This window comes from Peromyscus leucopus, chromosome 3, assembly GCF_004664715.2.
Source record: "Peromyscus leucopus breed LL Stock chromosome 3, UCI_PerLeu_2.1, whole genome shotgun sequence".
Taxonomy (NCBI): Eukaryota; Metazoa; Chordata; class Mammalia; order Rodentia; family Cricetidae; genus Peromyscus; species Peromyscus leucopus.
Window position 1 is genome coordinate 147,980,063 of NC_051065.1, and position 18,033 is coordinate 147,998,095.

The 18,033-nt window shown below is 46.3% G+C and overlaps 2 protein-coding genes and 1 long non-coding RNA gene across 3 annotated transcripts in view; 1 reads left to right on the forward strand and 2 right to left on the reverse strand.

The window, feature by feature from the left end:
- Positions 1 to 4,173: 4,173 nt before the first annotated feature.
- Positions 4,174 to 5,860, reverse strand: LOC119087561. Its single transcript, XR_005091024.1, has 3 exons — positions 5,603 to 5,860; positions 5,263 to 5,413; positions 4,174 to 4,410 (listed from the first exon to the last, which is right to left on the reverse strand). It is a non-coding gene; the product is annotated as an uncharacterized LOC119087561 (long non-coding RNA).
- An 813-nt stretch (positions 5,861 to 6,673) lies between these two features.
- Positions 6,674 to 16,614, reverse strand: Nanog (Nanog homeobox). Its single transcript, XM_037203466.1, has 5 exons — positions 16,200 to 16,614; positions 13,531 to 13,796; positions 11,422 to 11,505; positions 10,593 to 10,835; positions 6,674 to 7,039 (listed from the first exon to the last, which is right to left on the reverse strand). Exons 1-5 carry the CDS (start codon positions 16,345 to 16,347, stop codon positions 6,860 to 6,862), a joined length of 921 nt encoding a protein of 306 aa, XP_037059361.1. The 5' UTR covers positions 16,348 to 16,614; the 3' UTR covers positions 6,674 to 6,859.
- Positions 16,615 to 16,976: 362 nt separating this feature from the next.
- The window catches only part of LOC114683490 (splicing factor U2AF 35 kDa subunit-like), a gene marked incomplete at its 5' end in the record, with an annotated part of 65,710 nt that continues 64,653 nt past the window's right edge, over positions 16,977 to 18,033 (forward strand). The window contains one exon of the mRNA XM_028857821.1: positions 16,977 to 17,499. Within this exon, the coding sequence (XP_028713654.1) occupies positions 16,977 to 17,499 (523 nt within the window). The remainder of the gene's footprint in view (positions 17,500 to 18,033) is intronic.

The following is an 18,033-nucleotide window of genomic DNA, read 5'->3' on the forward strand; positions in this document are numbered from 1 at the left end:
TGAACTATCTACAAGGAAACATCTGGTGGTGAAAAGTTGACCTTGTCACAGGAAGGCCCTGGAGGCATCTTGCTCACACTAAACACTGGCTTTTTCATCTGTTCTGGCAAGACTGATGGTAACATATGCTTTGTCAGAGTGACAGAAGGCTCCCATGTTGTGGGAGCCATGGAGGGCTTCCAGTCCAGGAACATCAAAACCCATCAGCATTGCCAACAGTGACACTGCTTACTTAACCACATCATCCCTAACTACAGAAATGACAGGAGCATCTTCTCAGAGTGCCCATTAGCCCTTCTCTCCTGGAGTTCTTCGGCACCATTATTTCCTGGTTCTCCCTCACGTCCAGATTTATGATTTTGAAATTAAAGCTAAACAAGGCCAGTTGGTGAAGAGCTTGCAAACAAAGCTCATGAAGAATTGATTTGGGTCCTTCAAAACCCAAGATGATGCCGGGTTCTTAGAGCCTGCTGGCCATGAGGTCTAGCTGAATGAGAGGCTGTGAATGAGAAAATAACTGTAGAGAGTGATGGGGAACATCTGTGTTGACCCTTTATTTGAACACTGAATGTGTACACACACGTACATACTCACAAAAAAAAACCATAAAACTGCCTAACAAAAACATTCTGGCTCTCCAGGCGGTGGTGGCACATGCCTTTAATCCCAGCACTCAGGAAGCAGAGGCAGGCAGAACTCTGAGTTCAACAGCCAGTCTACAAAGTAAGTTCCAGGATAGCTAAAGCTGTTGCTCAGAGAAACCCTGTCTCTAAAAGAAAAAAAAATTTTTTTTCTGCCTCCAGGATAATTTTTTTTCACTTTTTTTTTTTTTTAAACAGTTATTGCGGGCTGGAGAAATAGCTCAGAGGTTAAGAGACTGGCTGCTCTTCCAGAGGTCCTGAGTTCAATTCCCAGCAACCACATGGTGGTTCACAACCACCTAGAATGAGATCTGGTGCCCACTTCTGGCCTGCAGGCATACATGCAGACAGAGCACTGTATACATAATAAATAAATAAATCTTAAAAAAAAAAAAAAAAAAAAAAAAGGTTCTTGCTATGAGGTTTCTTCTCCACTGGCCTCTGCTTCTTCTGGAACCAGCCAGAGCAACATTACTTTTTTCCCTTGAAGCTGACCTGACATTTAATGAAGATATTTTATTGTTGTTGTTATTGTTAATTTTGTTTTGAGATGTGGTCTCAACAAGTGAGTCCTGGCTGGCCTGAAACTAGTTGTGTAAATCACTCTGGCTTCAGTCGCACAGACCTGCCTGCCTCTGCCTCCCAAAGGCTGAGGGTGCACTATCATGCCCAGCCTTTTAAGGTTATTTTTAATAGTAATAATATGTTGATTCACATAACACAAAGATACATGCTCAGCTATGTTCATATCAGCATTGTTTGTAATAGCCAGAACCTGAAAACAACCTAGATGCCCGTCAACTGAAGAAAGGATTAAGAAAATGTGGTACATATACACAGTGGAGTACTACTCAGCAGAGAAAAACAATGACAGCATGAAATTTGCAGGAAAATGGATGGAACTAGAAAATATCATCCTGAGTGAGGTAGCCCAAACCCAGAAGGGCAAACATGGTATGTACTCACTCATAAGTGGATTCTAGATATAAAGCAAAGGACAATCAGACTGCAACCCGCAGAACCAGGGAGGCTACCTAGCAGGGGGGACCCTAGGATGACTGTGGCTTATAATAAGTTTTGGTTTTACTCAATTACTGGGCAAGCCTCAATGAATAGGCAGTGGTAGCACACGCCTAGCATTCCAGAGGCAGAGATCTACCTGGATCTCTGTGTGTTCAAGGATACAGCCAAGCATGGTGACTCACACCTTTAATCCCAGAAAATGAGCCTTTAATCCCAGGGAGTGATGGCAGAAAGCAGAAAGGTATATAAGGTGTGAAGACCAGAAACTAGAAGCATTTGGCTGGTTAAGTTTTCAAGCTTTCGAGAAACAGTTCAGCTTGAGACCCATTTGGATGAGGACTGAGAGGCTTCCAGTCTGAGGAAACAGGATCAGCTGAGGAACTGGCAAGGTGAGGTGGCTGTGGCTTGTTCTCCTTCTCTGATCTTCTAGCATTCACCCCAATACCTGGCTCCAGGTTTGTTTTTATTAACAAGACCTTCTAACAATTCATGCTACACCCATGTATCCCACCCTTTTTTTGTTTTTTCCAGACAGGTTTTCTTTGTGTAGCCTGTGCTGTCCTGGTACTCGTTTTGTAGACTAGGCTGGCCTAGAACTTGCAGAGATCCACCTGCCTCTGCATCTGGAGTGGTGCTTCCCAAGTGCAGGAATTAAAGGCATGAGCCACCACACGTGGCTTAAAAATAATTTTTTTTTACTTTTATGTACATTGGTGTTTTGCCTGCAAGTATGTCTGTGTGCAGGAATCACAGACAACTGTGAGCTGTAGAGTTGGTGTTGGGAATTGAACCTGGGTCCTCTGGAAGAGCAGTCAGTGCTCTTAACTGCTGAGCTATCTCTCCAGCCCTTTTTTTTTTCTGTTAAGATTTTCATTCATTTTTCCTCCTTTGAGGCCTCTATTTGACTATTGAGAAGACCTCTTTAGTTCATCATGTATGTCTCTGTATATCTAATCTGTCTCTGTCACTGATTCCCATTTGAACGACCATGTAATTAAGGAAGAGACTGCTAACCATCCTCCTATCTTTAGCCCTGAGGTTAAGACAGGCAAACGGGCGGGCAGTGGTGGTGCAAGCTTTTAATCCCAGCACTCGGGAGGCAGAGGTAGGTGGATCTCTGTGAGTTCGAGGCCAGCCTGGGCTACCAAGTGAGTTCCAGGAAAGGCGCAAAGCTACACAGAGAAACCCTGTCTTGAAAAACCAAAAAAACAAAACAACAACAAAAAAAAAAAAAAAAAAAAAAAAAAAAAAAAAAAAGACAGGCAAACGGTTGGGAGATTGGTGAGCCCAATGCAACAGGGAATCAGTAGGGGGCGCTGTGATCCTCCAGGAAGTTCAATGTGACTTCCTGGAACTCTGAGCAAATCAAAGCCAGACAGTCTAGTCTGTGGTTCAGAATCCAAGTTTCAGGGTTGAAGGTACAGTTTAGGAGGCGAGAGAGCATGTGTGAGGCCCTGGGTTCCAGACCCAACTGTACAACAAGGACTTAAGCTATTTTTACATTTGAAAATGTTCATGGAAGCCAAGGACAGCAGCTAACACCTGCAGTCTTGGCTCCTGGGAGGGTTGAGTAAGGAGACTCCTCTGAGCTCAGATATAAAGGACCAATCAAGGCAATATAATGAGCCCCATAACTTTTTTTTAAAAGTGCATTGACAGTTGATGATATTTTATTGTTATGTTTTCAGACAAGGTCTCACTATGGACCCCTAGCTGGCCTGAAACTCACAGAGATTCTCCTGCCTCTGCCTCCCAAGTGCTGGGATTAAAAGCATGTATCAATCATGCCCAGTAATAAAGTCTTGTTTTGTTTGTTTTGCAGACAGGGTTTCTCTGAGTAGACCTGGCTGTCCTGGAACTTGCTCTGTAGACTAGGCTGGCCTGAACTCAGAGCTCCATCTGCCTCTGCACCTGGAGTGATGGGATTAAAGGTGTGTGTCACCACCACCAGACTCGACATCAAGATGCTTCTTTTTTTAAAGATTTATTATTTATTATGTACACAGAAGAGGGCACCAGATCTCATTACAGATGGTTGTGAACTACCATGTAGTTGCTGGGAACTGAACTCAGGACCTCTGGAAGAGCAGCCAGTGCTCTTAACCTCTGAGCCATCTCTCCAGCCCCCAAGATGCTTTAATATATGTGTAAGCATGTGGGTTAAGAGAAAGAGTTGCTCAGAGGATAGTGAGGTCCCCTGAGAGTCTGAGTGTGGGCTTTCAAAGAGGCTAGCTTAGCCAGATGTGGTGATGCACACTTTCAATTTCAGCACTCAAGAGGCAGAGGCAGGAGGCCTCACACTCAGAGATCTGCCTGTGCGGGCCTCTGCCTCCCCAGGATCAAAAGCATACGCAAAGGGAGGCAGAGGGAGGCAGAGGCAGGTGAATCTCTGTGAATTCCAGGACAGTCAAAGGCTACTCAAGTAACTAGGAGAAAAGAGGAAATTCAGCAGCTGAGCAGGGCAGTAATAAAGGGGGGGCACGTGGTTATCATGATTACATTTATTTGTTTTGGGGAGTAGGGGAGGGGTGCACGCCACTGCCTGCCTGTGGTGATCAGGGGACAACTTTATGGAGCTCTTTCTTCTCTCTTTCCATCGTGGGGGTCTGAGAGACTGACTCCAGTCTTCAGGCTTGGCTTGTAGTGAGCACCTCTGCCCAGAGACATATTGCAGGCCAGTCTTTGGGTTTTGCTGTTCCTTTTGAGGCAGGGTCTCAATATGCAGCCCTGGTTAGTCTGAAACTCACTGTAAAGAGCAAGTAGGTGGGCTGGAGAGATGGCTCAGTGGTTAAGAGCACTAGCCGTTCTTCCAGATTCATTTTAATTAGCAATTAATTGTGGTGTGTGTGTGTGTGTGTGTGTGTGTGTGTGTGTGTGTGTGTGTGTGCTTGTACATGTGTACAGGTGCCTAGGCAAGCCAGAGGCAGGGCATCCCCTGGAGCTGGAGTTCACTATGAAGCAGCCTACCCTGGTGCTGGGAACAGAACCCAGTCAGTCCTCTGGAAGAGTAGGAAGTACTTTTAACTGCTGAGGTGTCTCTTCAGCCCCAAGACAATCTAATTTGGGTCTTAATTCACCATGTATAATAAGTCACCTTAAAAGCTTGAAAAGGTCACCCCAAAATTAGCTAACATGATAGGAGAGAAACTGAAAAGAAAACTCGTCCTCGCCAGCCTGCCTTCCCCCACCTTCTCCCTTAGAAACTCCTGCTGACTCTCATCTCTCGTCCCAAAGCGAAGAGGGTGTTACCTTCAGTTTATATCAGTGTGAAACTTCAGTCTACCTAGATTTTCTACCTTCAGCTGGCATTTCCTTTTGAACCTGAGGGATCAAGCATGCTGGATTGAGTTTGCCTGAGTCTGGACGGTATAGACTCCAAAGTCAGAAGCACAGGCTGCCTTGGTCAGTGACTCCCAAGTGCTGGCTTCTTAGGGTAAAGGAAAAGGTTAATTCTGTTTTGAATAAACCCTGAGTCTTCAGAAAACCCGGTGGTAAACTACAAAGCAAAGACAGACAGCTGCCAGACAGAGGAGGGAGAGGGGGCCAAGGGGGAGAAAAAGAGAATTTGTTAAATAAAGAAGTCAGTTGGGGGTCCCACCACAGCTTGGGCCTCAGGACTCAGTTGACGACGAAGGCATTTGAATAGCTCCCTTGGTGAGAAGCTGAAGCGAAAAGCCGAGGGACGCTGCAGCTGGGAAGGCTTTCTCAGTCAGTGCCTCTCCTGGGTGGTTGGTGGAATCTCCTCGACCCTGAAAAAGAGCAAAGCCAAAGATAATAATCAAGATTCTCACACTGAAGATCGAGAGTGCAGGTCAATGGAACAGCCCTGGATTTGGTCCCCACAACCACACACACACACACACACACACACACACACGCACACGCACACGCACACGCACACACATGCACACTGCTAGAATCCCATTAAATCAATTAACCTGTAAAGACTTGAAGTGGCCTCTGCAAGCGTAGTTAGAGTTTGTGGAGAAGGCCATGATGCATCTCTGAGACACCAGCCATCTCCACTGATGGGAATGGTCACAAGAACTAAAGAAAGACAAGGACAGAAGATGGAGAGTGAGAATTTTAGGTGTAATTAGTCTGGGCTTTGCTGAAGGATACTCCCTAGCCTCTATGAATGTACCCTCTGTAGCACAGTGAGGGACAATATTACTTGGTCTTTTTTTTTTTTTAGATACATTTATTTGTTTTATGTATATGAGTGCTCTATTTACTTTATGCCAGAAGATTGCACCAGATCCCATTACAGATGGTTGTGAGCCATCATGTGGGTGCTGGGAATTGAACTCAGGACCTCTGGAAGAGCAGCCAGTGCTCTTAACAGCTGAGCCATCTCTCCAGCCCCAATATTTCTTATTGCCAAGGCCTCTCCTTAGCTGAGTAGCAGCTATGGAACCTCCTTGCAGTGCTTTGGGGTGGGCTGGGCATCCTGGTGAGTGGTCCTGAGTTGCTGATGTCGTGACTGACAGGCAAGGCTGTTTACTTGTGGTGATTGCTATGTGTTCCAGCTTCTTCCATGTTTTTCTGTGCTGTGTTTTAGCTGAATCTAGTACGGCTGACCAATGACTAGGTCATCTATGATGAATACATTAGAAGTCACATTAACTTAACTTCCTTTTCTTTTTTAATTAATTAATTATTTATTTATATTCTATGCATGAGTGCTCTGCATGTATACCTGCACACCAGAAGAGGCATCAGATCCCACTATAGATGGCTGTGAGCCACCATGTGGGTGCTGGGAATTGAACCCGGGCCCTCTGGAAGAGCAGTCAGTGCTCTTAACCGCTGAGCCATCTCTCCAGCCCCTTAACTTTTTATCTCACAGCAAAACTGAACGTTTACACACCAACTACACCAGATGAATGTTCACCGTTTGCTTTTTCGATGAATTGAAATCTTTCCTGATGACTCTCCTACCCCACCCTCACCCTTAAGCCCCAAACTCACTTCTGAAACCACACAGCCTCCCGTCCTATTACCTGTAATGACACTTGGCATCCCCCAAGCAGGTGGGCGGTGAAGCTCAGGGAAGAAGAGCCTTGGCCAGAATCAGGAAGCCCCGGATTTAATCCCCAGGTGACACAAAAACAAGAGAATGCTGAGACTCTGGTTCCCGCGGCTCTCGCTGAAACACTAGGTGTGCTTTGGGGTGGGGGCGGGGCGCTCCCGTGTCAATTCCTGTTCCTTAGGAATAAAAACCACTTTCCTGGCTCGCTGTTGAGTATTCGGTCTTCCAGAACTGGAGTTTGAGTCACAGCAGCCATGTCAGGGGGATCACAAACACCTGGAACTTCATTTCCGGGGGCATCTAATGCCTCTGGCCTCCTCAGGGCACACACCCATACACATACCTGTGATTTAAAAAAATAAAAACTTTTTAAAAATATTCATTTCTTATTCTGGCCTCCTGCTCTGGTTACCATGTCAACTATTGTGGAATAATCCTCCCAAACTGTAAGAAAAAAAAAAAATTCCTGGGGCTGGAGAGACTTTTTCAGTGGCCAAGAACATCGATTCTTGCAGAGGACCCAGGTTCTATTCCCAGTGCCTACAACCATTCTCAACTGTAGATCCGGGGATCCGACCCCTTCCCATCTCAGGCACCAGGCATGCGGGGGATGTATATACATACATACACAGGCAGGCAAAACTTTTTTTCTTTTTTTTTTTTTTCGTTTCGCACTTTTTCACTCACAGACCAGGCGATCTTTGTGTGAGCCCTGGCTACCAAGTGAGCTCAGAAAGCGCGCTCACAGGCCTGTCTGGCCGTCCTGGAACTCACTCTGTAGACCAGGCTGGCCTCGAACTCACAGAGATCCACCTGGCTCTGCCTCCTGAGTGCTGGGATTAAAGGTGTGCGCCACCACACCCAGCATAGGCAAAACTTTCATGCACATAAAATAAAAAAATCTAAAAAAAAAAAAAAAAAAAAAAAAGATTCCTTTTGCTTGATACTTTTAGGAAAGGAACAGGCTTGTCTGTATCTGCCAGCCTTCGTAAAAATAAAGGTAGAGCAAATGCTGTTTTCAAAACTTCACTCTTCTGCTCCCAGTGTTATCTAGCTATATCAGGACCCAACTGAAAGCAGACACGCAGCCATCAATAATGTAAGAAAAAGCAGCATGGTTCTGTAGGAGATCCCTCATTTTGGAGAAGCCTAACGGTGCATGCCTATAATTCCAAGCATACACTTGAAGACTCTAGGCCAGCATACCAATGACAATTATATATCCCTGTCTATTGGCACACTGGTTCTGAAAACCAAGAACAGAAAAAGCCTGTGTTCATCAACAAAAGGATTTTTAAAAATGTGTATTCTTCTTTTTATGTTTATGGGTATTTAGCCTGCATGTATGTTTGTGTACATGTCAGTAGACTACAGAAACCAGATGTGCTGGAACTGATATTGTAGACAGTTGTGAGATGCCAAGTGGGTGTTGGGAATTGAATCTGGGTCCTGTCAGGGAAGCCAGTGAGTGCTCTTAACCTCTAAACCTTTCTCCAGCCTTTTACCATAGTTTGGTTAAGGTATAGATAATGCATTTTTGAGGTATAAAGAAAGCAATTACATCCAGGCATGTGGTACATGCTTTTAATCCTTGCCTTGAACACAGGCAGACACAGGGAGATCTCTGTGGATATGAGGCCAGCCTGGTCAACATGGTGAGTTCCAGGACAGCCAGGACTACATACTGAGACCCTGTTTCAAAACAAACAAAAAATCCCACTACATTCGTTTCTAGAGAAATGGACAGACTTGGGCGACACTGCACTGGCCAATCTTGTGTCTTCCTTCCCTGGCTGTTGGTTTGGCTTGTTTACACGGAGTGTCTGTGCCCACGTGTACAGTGTGCACATCGGTGTGTACGGCTGAGAGCAGAGGAAGGTTCACACAAGAGTTGGTTCTCCCCCTTCCAGCCTGTGGATTCCAGGGATCTAAGGAGGGTCAGACCAGGCAGCAGGGTCATTTCCACACTGGGCCATCTCACCAGTGCTGTGGGTTTGGGTGACAGGGCCTCACTATGTAGCCTTGGCTAGCCTCAAACTTCATGTATCCACTCACGATGAGCACCATGTCATGTGCTGAGTGTTTTGCTTGTTTGTTTTAAAGACAAAGCCTGTCCAGCTCTGGTGGGCCTTGAACTTTTCTTGATTCCCCCATTCAGCCTCAAGTGTTGGCAACATAGTAGATTTAAGGCCAGCTTGGGTTACATGAGACTTTGTCTCACATACCAAAAATATGTATATTGACGCCACTAGGTGAAAGCAAGACAGAGATCGGACCACTAAAGGTAAAGTTAGTGCTTTATTTTACTTAATCTAGTCAAACAGGCATTGCATTATTGTGGTACAGTAACTATAAACCTCTCTCTACAGATATTAACATAGCAGTACTCACAGTGAAACTCTAAAGAGAGGGAGGACATCAACAAGGCACACTGAACAGGTAAAGACTCCTAACTGCCAAAACAGAAGTCCTCCTTCAACCAAAGCTTTCCTTTTATTTTGTTGAGACATCATCTTATTATTTACATATAGTCCAGGCTAGTCTTGAATTTACTGTGTATCGGGGCTAGCCTCAAACTCGTGATCCTTTTGCCTCATCCGCTAGAGTGGCCTCCACATCTGAATGAATCTTTATACTCTTCACACGTTTAGATTCTGCATCCTAAAGATACCCCAAAATACTGGATCCTTAGCTAGTGCCACCATGTCCGTTTCTGTAGCAGGCAACTTATTCAAACCTCCTTCTTCAGACTCCAGATAAACCCCACCCCTCAGCCCAACACACCCAAACTACACCAAGACCCAAGCTTCTAAGGAAAAGACAAGCCAGGATCAGGGTGGGTCAGTGTGTGTGTGTGTGTGTGTGTGTGTGTGTGTGTGTGTGTGTGTGTGTGGAGGGTACAGTTTAGTGTCTCCAAAGCCCTTAGGTCATCTCCAGCACAACACTAAAGGAAAAGCTACACAGCTCTAAGACAGTGCACCCTGGAAGAGCTGCAAACAGAACACAGTGGCTGAGTGGGTGCCCAGCATGTTCAAGGTCCTAGATTTGCTCTCCGGCACCAAAAGAATAAAAATAAAAACTATATAAACATCTTTAATCGCAGCACTCAGGAGGCAGAGGCTCTCTGTGAGTTCGAGGCTAGTCTGGACTACAGAATGAGTTCCAGGAAAGGCTCCAAAGCTACATACATAGAGAACCTTGTCTCAAAAAACAAAAAAACAAAACAAAAAAATCTTTGGAAGAAGTTTGGTGTGGTGGTACACCAGCACTCGGGAAGCAGAGAGATTTGAGGCCAGCCCCGTCTACAGGGTAAGTTCTAGACAGCCAGGGATACACAGAGAAACCCTGTCTTTTTTTTTTAAATATTTATTTAAGTATACAGCATTCCATCTGCATGTACACCTGAATGCCAGAAGAGGGCACCATATCTCATAGATGGTTGTGAGCTACCATGTGGTTGGGAATCGAACTCGGGACCTCTGGAAGGTCAGCCAAGACTCTTAACCCATGAGCCATCTCTCCAGTCCTGAAATCCTGTCTTGAAAGACCAAAAATCTTTAAAAGAAGAAATCCAGCCACTGCCCTGACTTTAAACTGAATCATCTGTCCACTCCTTGCTACCCCCCAACCCCCGTCCCCCACCGTCCCCCTCCCCCCTCCCCCCCCTCCCCCGCTCCGAGTGTTCAGACGTTCAGGAGTAATTACAAGCCTGGTGGGGTGCTAAAATACACATGGCTTCCCCCAGTGGCTGCCAAACTCGCCCCCACATCACCAGCAGAGAAGGTTTGCTGATACTGCATGTAAGGCTGCAGAGAGTCATCTCCAAAGTTATGGAAAGGAGTGTTCCAAGCCTGACTATTCCAGGCTTGAGAATACCAAGACTGAGTGTTCCAGACCTGGGTGTTCCAATCTGGGTCGGTCAAGGCCTGATTGCTCCAAGCTAGGCTGGTCAAGGCCTGGTTGCTGCAAGTTGAGTTGGTCCAGGTCTGGTTACTGCTAGTTGGGTTGGTCCAGGTCTGGTAGCTCCAAGTATTGGTCAAAGTCTGACTGTCCCACACTGAAGGGCTTCCAGATGTGTTCAGACAGCCCTGGGGATAGCTGGAATGGAGGCTGGGATACTCCACAATCGCAGAGCCCTTCTAAAAGAGGTGGTTAACTCAATGAGTAAAAAAGGAAATCTAAAGTCGTAAGCTGAAGAAATATGAAAAAAGATCACTATGATGGTACATGCCTCTAATCCCAGCGCTCCAGAGACAGAGGCAGGAGGATCCCTGACTGTCGGGGCTACATGAGACCCTATCTCAAAAAATGAAAAAGATCACAAGAAAGAGCTCTTGGGCTGGGCGTTGTGGCGCACGCCTTTAATCCCAGCACTGGGAGCCAGAGGCAGGAGGATCTCTGTGAGTTCAAGGCCAGCCTGGTCTACAGAGTGAGTTCCAGGAAAGGCTCGAAAGCTACACAGAGAAACCCTGCCTCGAAAAACGGGGGGTGGTCGGGGGACTTGAAGGGGGAGAGAGGGATGGGAGGCATGAGACTGATGGAGCACAGTTAACAGGATGGGACTGAAAAGCAGCCAGAGGTTCAGAACCACTGACTATTTGTCCAGGGAACCTGGGCTCCGCTGCCAGCTCCCCAACACCCACGGATGGGCCACACCCAGATGATGTAGTCACATACGAAATAAGATGGGGGCAGAAAAGAAAAGTCTGTGAAGTGTCCTGTTACCTGAGTCACACCGTTGCTCTTCTGCCACTGGCTTTTCTGCCATCGCTTACATTTCATTCTTTGGTTTTGGAACCAGGTCTTAACCTGCAGAAAGTGACAGGACTTTTTAAAAATGCAGACAAGAGCAACAGACTGCTCTTCCAGAGGACGCAGGTTCAATTCCCGGCTCCCACAGGGTGATTCACAACCATCTCTAACTCCAGCGCCGGGCAACCTGACGCCCTCTTCTGGCCTCCCAGGAGCACTACAGGATACCCAGACATACATGGAGGTAAAACACCCATCTACGTATAGACATGCAACCAAAAAAAAAAAAAATTGTTTATTTATTATTAGCATGGTTTTTCGAGACAGGGTTTCTCTGTGTAGCTTTGTGCCTTTCCTGGATCTCGCTCTGTAGACCAGGCTGGCCTCAAACTCATAGAGATCTGCCTGGCTCTGCCTCCTGAGTGCTGGGATTAAAGACGTTCGCCACCACCGCCCGGCTCCGCTTTTTTGTTTTTATTGAGAGAGTTTTGCTGAGTTGCAGGCTGGCCTGGCCTCCTGAACATCCTGTCTCCCTCTTGGGTGCTGACTTTAGCTGTGCGGTGCCTTTCATTCCAGTCGGCAACTTCACCATTAAAAACAGACAGCTGAGCAATGGTGGTGCACACCTTTAATTCCCAGAACCTGAGAGGGTGAGGCAGGTGGATCTAAGTTTGAGGTCAGCCTGGTCTACAGAGAGAGTTCCAGAGAGAAACCCTGTCTCAAAAAAAAAAAAAAAAAAAAAAAAAAAAAAGTCATGCCACCGCCCACCCTACCCCACCCCCAAAAAAAGATAGACTGTAAAATCTCTTCATCCCACATCAAAAGTGTAGCTTTATGTGTTTGTGTGTCTGCTTGGGTGTGTACAAGTGAGTACAGGTTCCCTCAAGGCCAGAAAACATGTGTGAGACCCCCTGGAGCAGGAATAAATTACATGGGTAGCTGTGAGCTGCCTAATGAGACCCTAACTCCCTCCCTCCCGTGCTTGTGATCACAGAGTCATCTTCCCTACCCATTATTCGCTTTCTTTTTTTCAAGACAGGGTTTCTCTGTGTAGCTCTGGCTGTCTCAGAACTCACCAGGCTGGCCTGGAACTCAAGAGACCATCAGCCCCTGCCTCAGAATTCTGGGATTAAAGGCCTGTGCCACTGTCTCCCTCAAATATGGAGCTCTTCAGATTGTACCATTGATGCCCAGAAGCTAGGCTGGTCTTCTCTACACTGTCAAAGTTTTAGCATATGTGCTGCTGAAGAGAGCACTTCATTTTTTTTTTTTTTTTTTTTTTTTTTTTTTTTTGTTTTTTCGAGACAGGGTTTCTCTGTGTAGCTTTGCGCCTTTCCTGAGCTCACTTGGTAGCCAGGCTGGCTCGACTCACACAGAGATCCGCCTGCTCTGCTCCGAGTGCTGGGATTAAAGGCGTGCGCCACCACCGCCCGGCTCATTTTTTTTTTAAATTGGGTGGTCTTGAACTCTATATAGATGGACTGAACACCTTATTCTCCCATCAGTCTCCCAAATGCTGAGATATGCCATCATGCATGATTCAAAATAAAATAAAATAAAACAAAACACTGGGTGTGGTGATAACTGTTTTTTTGTTTGTTTGTTTTTCCGAAACAGGGTTTTCCGCTATGTAGCTTTGGAGCCTGTCCTAAAACTCGCTCTGCAGACCAGGCTGGCCTCCAACTCAGAGATCTGCCTGCCTCTGGCTCCCGAGTGCTGGGATTAAAGGCAAGTGCCACCACTGCCCTGAAGGTGAGAAAAGCTTTAATCTGAGCACCAGGCAGAGGCAGATCTGAGAGTATGAAACCAAATTGGTCTACATATTGCGTTCCAGACCAGTCAGGGCTACATAGTGAGACCCTGCCTTGGGGGTGGGTGGTGGGCAGAGGGCGCATGAAGTAAAGATGAAGTAATTGATAGAATAGAGCGGACAATATATGAATCACATGAGCTACACATCACTGTATGCTTTTTAACATGAGAAAGGATAGACCTCAGTTAGAGAGGCATCCAGATGTTAACTCCATTCCTTGGCAAATCAGCCAATTTTGTTATTTTACGGCAGCAAAGAAACAACTGTACCTGCTTATAGCTAAGGTTGAGAATGGCCGAGAGTTCCTGCATCTGCTGGAAGTTGAGGTACCTTTGCCTCTGAAACCTTTCCCTGAGCGCACACAGCTGTGCCTGAGAGAACACGGTCCGCATCTTCTGCTTCTTGGTGTGGACCTTGTTGTCCTCCTTCTCGGCGTCCTCTTCAGACTCAGGACCAGTGAGCTTCAGTTTGGGCCTGGTGGAAGAGTCAGGGCTGTCCTGACGAGGTAGGTCCACAGAGGAAGGGCGAGGAGAGGCTGTTAGGAATAGACAGGTAATCTGTTAGTAAAACATGTTCAGCTGGGCATTGTGGTGCATGCCTTTATTCCCAGCACTGGGGGGTAGAGGCAAGCAGATCTCTGAGTTCCAGGACAGACAGGGCTACACAGAGAAAACATAGCTCAAAAAAAAAAAAAAAAGATATTTAAATATTAGGTTTAATGTATTTACTTTCAAAGTAGTTATCTTCATAGCCTTAGATCTAAGTAATAATTAAAACCTAGTTATTTTATTATAATCATATACTCTGTCAGAATACTTGGTCAACCCCCCACACCATCCCACTCCCAACCCCCACATAACATTGTGCTATCATTTTACATAGGTGTTTTAAGTTATGTTATTTATTTAAATCATACAATTAGACCCTGGAAATCCAAAAACAAAATAAAAAAAAAAAAAAAACTAACTAACTAACAAATGTTTGGCTCAAAGGCAGGACAGAGAGGAAGTTTGAATTTGTAATCCTTTTTCCTTCTTTCAATCCCGGCTGCCTCTAAATTAGGACTGTGACCTCACGTGGAGTGTGAGCATCTGGTAGGGAGTGAGGCGGCAGGAGGCAGCGCGTACGTGAAGTCTGCTTGCTCCAGAAGCTGAGATGAGAGAGAGTTTGAGACCAGCCCCAGCTCAGAAAAGTAAATAAATGGGCTGGAGAGATGGCTCAGCAGTTAAGAGCACTGGCTGCTCTTCCAGGGAACCGGGTTCAATTCCCAGCAACCACATGGCGGCTCACAATGTCTGTAACTGGGGTTCCAGAGGACCTGACACCCTCATGCAGATGATACACCCAGGCAGAACACCGATGCACATAAAAAAAATAAAGGTTTATAATCCCAGGCATCAGATTTGGGGAATTTCTTCCCTAGTTTTTTGCATGTTCCTGGGGATCCAACCCTGTTGGGACCTTTCATGCTCTACCACTGAGTCAGCCCTAGCCCAGTCATACAACCACAAACATGTATGAACTAACATATGTGAATGAACTAACCAGTCTGCATGAAAATATCATAATGAAATCATTGTAATGAATGTCATCTAAGGAAATTTCCAGGGTGAAATAAATCACTTGCCACTAGCAATGCACAGCCCTGGGTTTAGTCCCCTGCACACGAAGAGGAGGAGGAGGAGGAAGAAGAGGAGGAGGAAGGAAGAGGAGGAGAAGGGGAAGAAGGGGCGAGGAAGAAGGCCCTTCTTCTCCTTCCCCTTCCCCCTAGAAGGGGAGGGGGGCAAGGGGGGCCTTCCTCCCCTTCACCTAGAAGGGGAGGGGGGGACTCAGAACCACTACCCAACTTCGCCTAGCATTCCCTAGCGATGGCATCACTGCGAGACACGATGCTCAACACCAACGCCGCCGTCTCCAAGTAGATCAGCTTTAAGGCAGCTTCTAAAGGGACACTTATGTCCTCTGGCGGCACTAGGGGCAGCCACAAACACATACATCCTCACTTTACTTGCCACGGACAATCTACCCACTCATTCCCAACTCCGCACTCTTCCACATCAAAATCACAAAATCAAAATTCAAAATGACAGACATTAAACCAAAGCTCAGAGAAGAGGTGACACTGTCCTGAAATACACACACACACACACACACACACACACACACACACACACACACACACAGACTTTAGCAATACTTGGCTGAGCCTGTAGAGACAAAATGTGTTTCAGACCTTGGTCCCAGCAGCTCGCTATATAAAACTACCTTTACCGCAAGCTTTAGGATGCATGCTCACAAGCTGGAGACTGATTACTAAGTGACATAACACATTCTCAAGTGTTGAGAGAAAAGCCATCCATCCGCTTCTTCAGGAGAAAGAAGCCATTGGGATAAACTACAAACGATGGGTGCTCCTCATCCTCATCCTCCCAGGGGGTTAGGTCTCAGCAGCTGCTGAGAACACCTGGAGGCCCAGCCCTTGTTAAGAAGAAAGCATCAGCGGGGCGGTGGTGGTGTGTCTGGCAGAGGCAGGTGAATCTCTGTGAGGTCCAGGCTTGGTCTACAAAGTGAGTTCCAGAACAGGCTCCAAAAAAAGCGACACAGAGAAACCCTGTCTGGAAATGCCACCCCCCCAAAAAAGATGAGTGCATCACCTCGCTTAATTACTATAGCACATTTGTTTCCAAAAAACATTAAGGTTCTCAAATTCACATCACAGCCTCCAATCCAATTGCCAGATTCTATATCCCTGGTCTCTACTACAGCTCGAGACTAGAAGGTGACATTGATGTCACCAGTAAAACCTCAAAGAGGGGTGTCCAGAGGTTGATAATGACACCTGCTTAGGGACTATAATTGATAAAAAGAGGTCGTAACCCTTCACTGCTTCTTCCTTCTCTTCTAATTAACTTGCATCTTCCGGGATTGAACTTCTTACCGATCTCTTTTTGGAGCATCTCAGCAGCAACTTGTGAGCAACAGTTTTCCTCAGGACCGTGAACTTCAGGCATTGGTGACGAGTCATCAGAATTTGCTGCTTCGTCGTTACAAGGCAGACTGTGGGAACCACGGAGATCCACACTCATGTCAGATAGAAGTCAGTAGGAACAACAAAAAAAATTTAACAACAAGAACAACAAAAAAGCTAAGATCTTAAAACTCAATGTCTAGGAGGAAGGATCCTGGAGATGACAAATTAATATGTCCAGGTGTAGAATTATCAGGAGGCCAGAAGGAAGCGGGCTTCCCTCCCAGTCTTCCAGCAACAGAGGGAGAGGCCAGCTCAGCCTAGCTGGAGGCCAACAGCTTAAGGCGCCAGATTTTAAAGGTAGATTCCAGTGTCCTGGATCACTCCTCCCCTCCACCCCTACTCCCGCCCACCCCCCACCCCAGCACCCACGCTCCACCATCCCTGTGAATTCACAGCTAATCCCTCCTGCCAGGCCCACCGAGGACATTGTGATGCAAAAGAAGCTGAGGAGTGAGTGACCCAGACTGAGGCGGGAAGGGAAAAGATGGGGCCACCTAATCCAGAGATCAAAAAAAATAAAAAAATAAAAAAAAAAGGTGGCTTCTCACTTGTGGTTTTACCATGTTTCACCGTCAAACCATGACTGCACCTCCAAAGCCTGTACTCTCTCCAGTGGGGCCATTTCCTCATCTGTTCTCCCACAGACATAATAAAATAATCAGAGCGTGTTGTCCAAGTCTCTAAATATGGCGCTCCTGCTATGATGAGTTCTATGAGGAAGTCTTCACTGAGATGGCAGAAAGGTACGGACAGGTTGAAGAGATGAACGTCTGTGACACCGTAGGAGACCACGCGGTGGGGAATGTGTATGCCAAGTTTCGTCGTGAGGAGGATGCAGAGAAAGCTGTGATGAACTTGAATAACCCCTGGCTTAACGGGCAGCCAGTCCATTCAGAGCTGTCCACAGTGGCTGACTTCAGGGAAGCCTGCCAGTATGAGATGGGGGAGTGCGCCCCGACGGGCTTGTGCAACTTCATGCATCTGAAGCCAATCTCAAGAGAGCTCCAAAGGAAGCTGTCTGGGCGCCAGTGCAAGAAGCATAGTTCCAGGTCCGGATCCCGGGAAAGCATTCTCCATCCAGAGACATTAGGCATGGTGGCAGCAGAGGTGGAGGACGAGAGCATGACAGGAGGCAGTCCAGATACCTCAAGAGAGATGGGAGATTCGGAGCCCACCTGTTTATACCTTGTGTCTGCTAGACAGCTTTGTAGTTGGTTGACAAGCCAGTTCATATTGGGATTTTTTTTTTTTTAACAACCAAAAAAGATGGGTTTCTGAATAAAATTTTTAGTGATAAAATAAGAAAAAAAAATATGGCGCTCCTTTTCAGCTCCCACCTTAGTTCTTTCTTGGTTTTCATTTTGGGAAAGATGGGCAAGTCTTTCTACCAAAAACGCCGTGTTTTAGCAAAAGGGAGGACCCGTGACCTGCTACAACTCTTGGGCTCCTTCGTAAGTAGGTCTGTATCTTTCACTTGTCAAAGTTGGTTTTGAAACAGGGTCTTACTAGCCTTGGGTAACCTGAACTCGATATTTAGACCAGGCTGGCCTCAAACTCATGGAGATCTGCTTTTACCTCTGCCTCCCAACTGCTGGAGTTGGAGCTAGTATGCCAGGCACAATGACTAGCTTGAGGAGTTTTTAAATTAATTTGGGGGGTGGGTGGGTTCTATTTTGTTTTGAGACAAGTTCTCACTGTAGCCTATGATGGCCTCAGACTTAGTGCAATCCTCCTGCCTCAG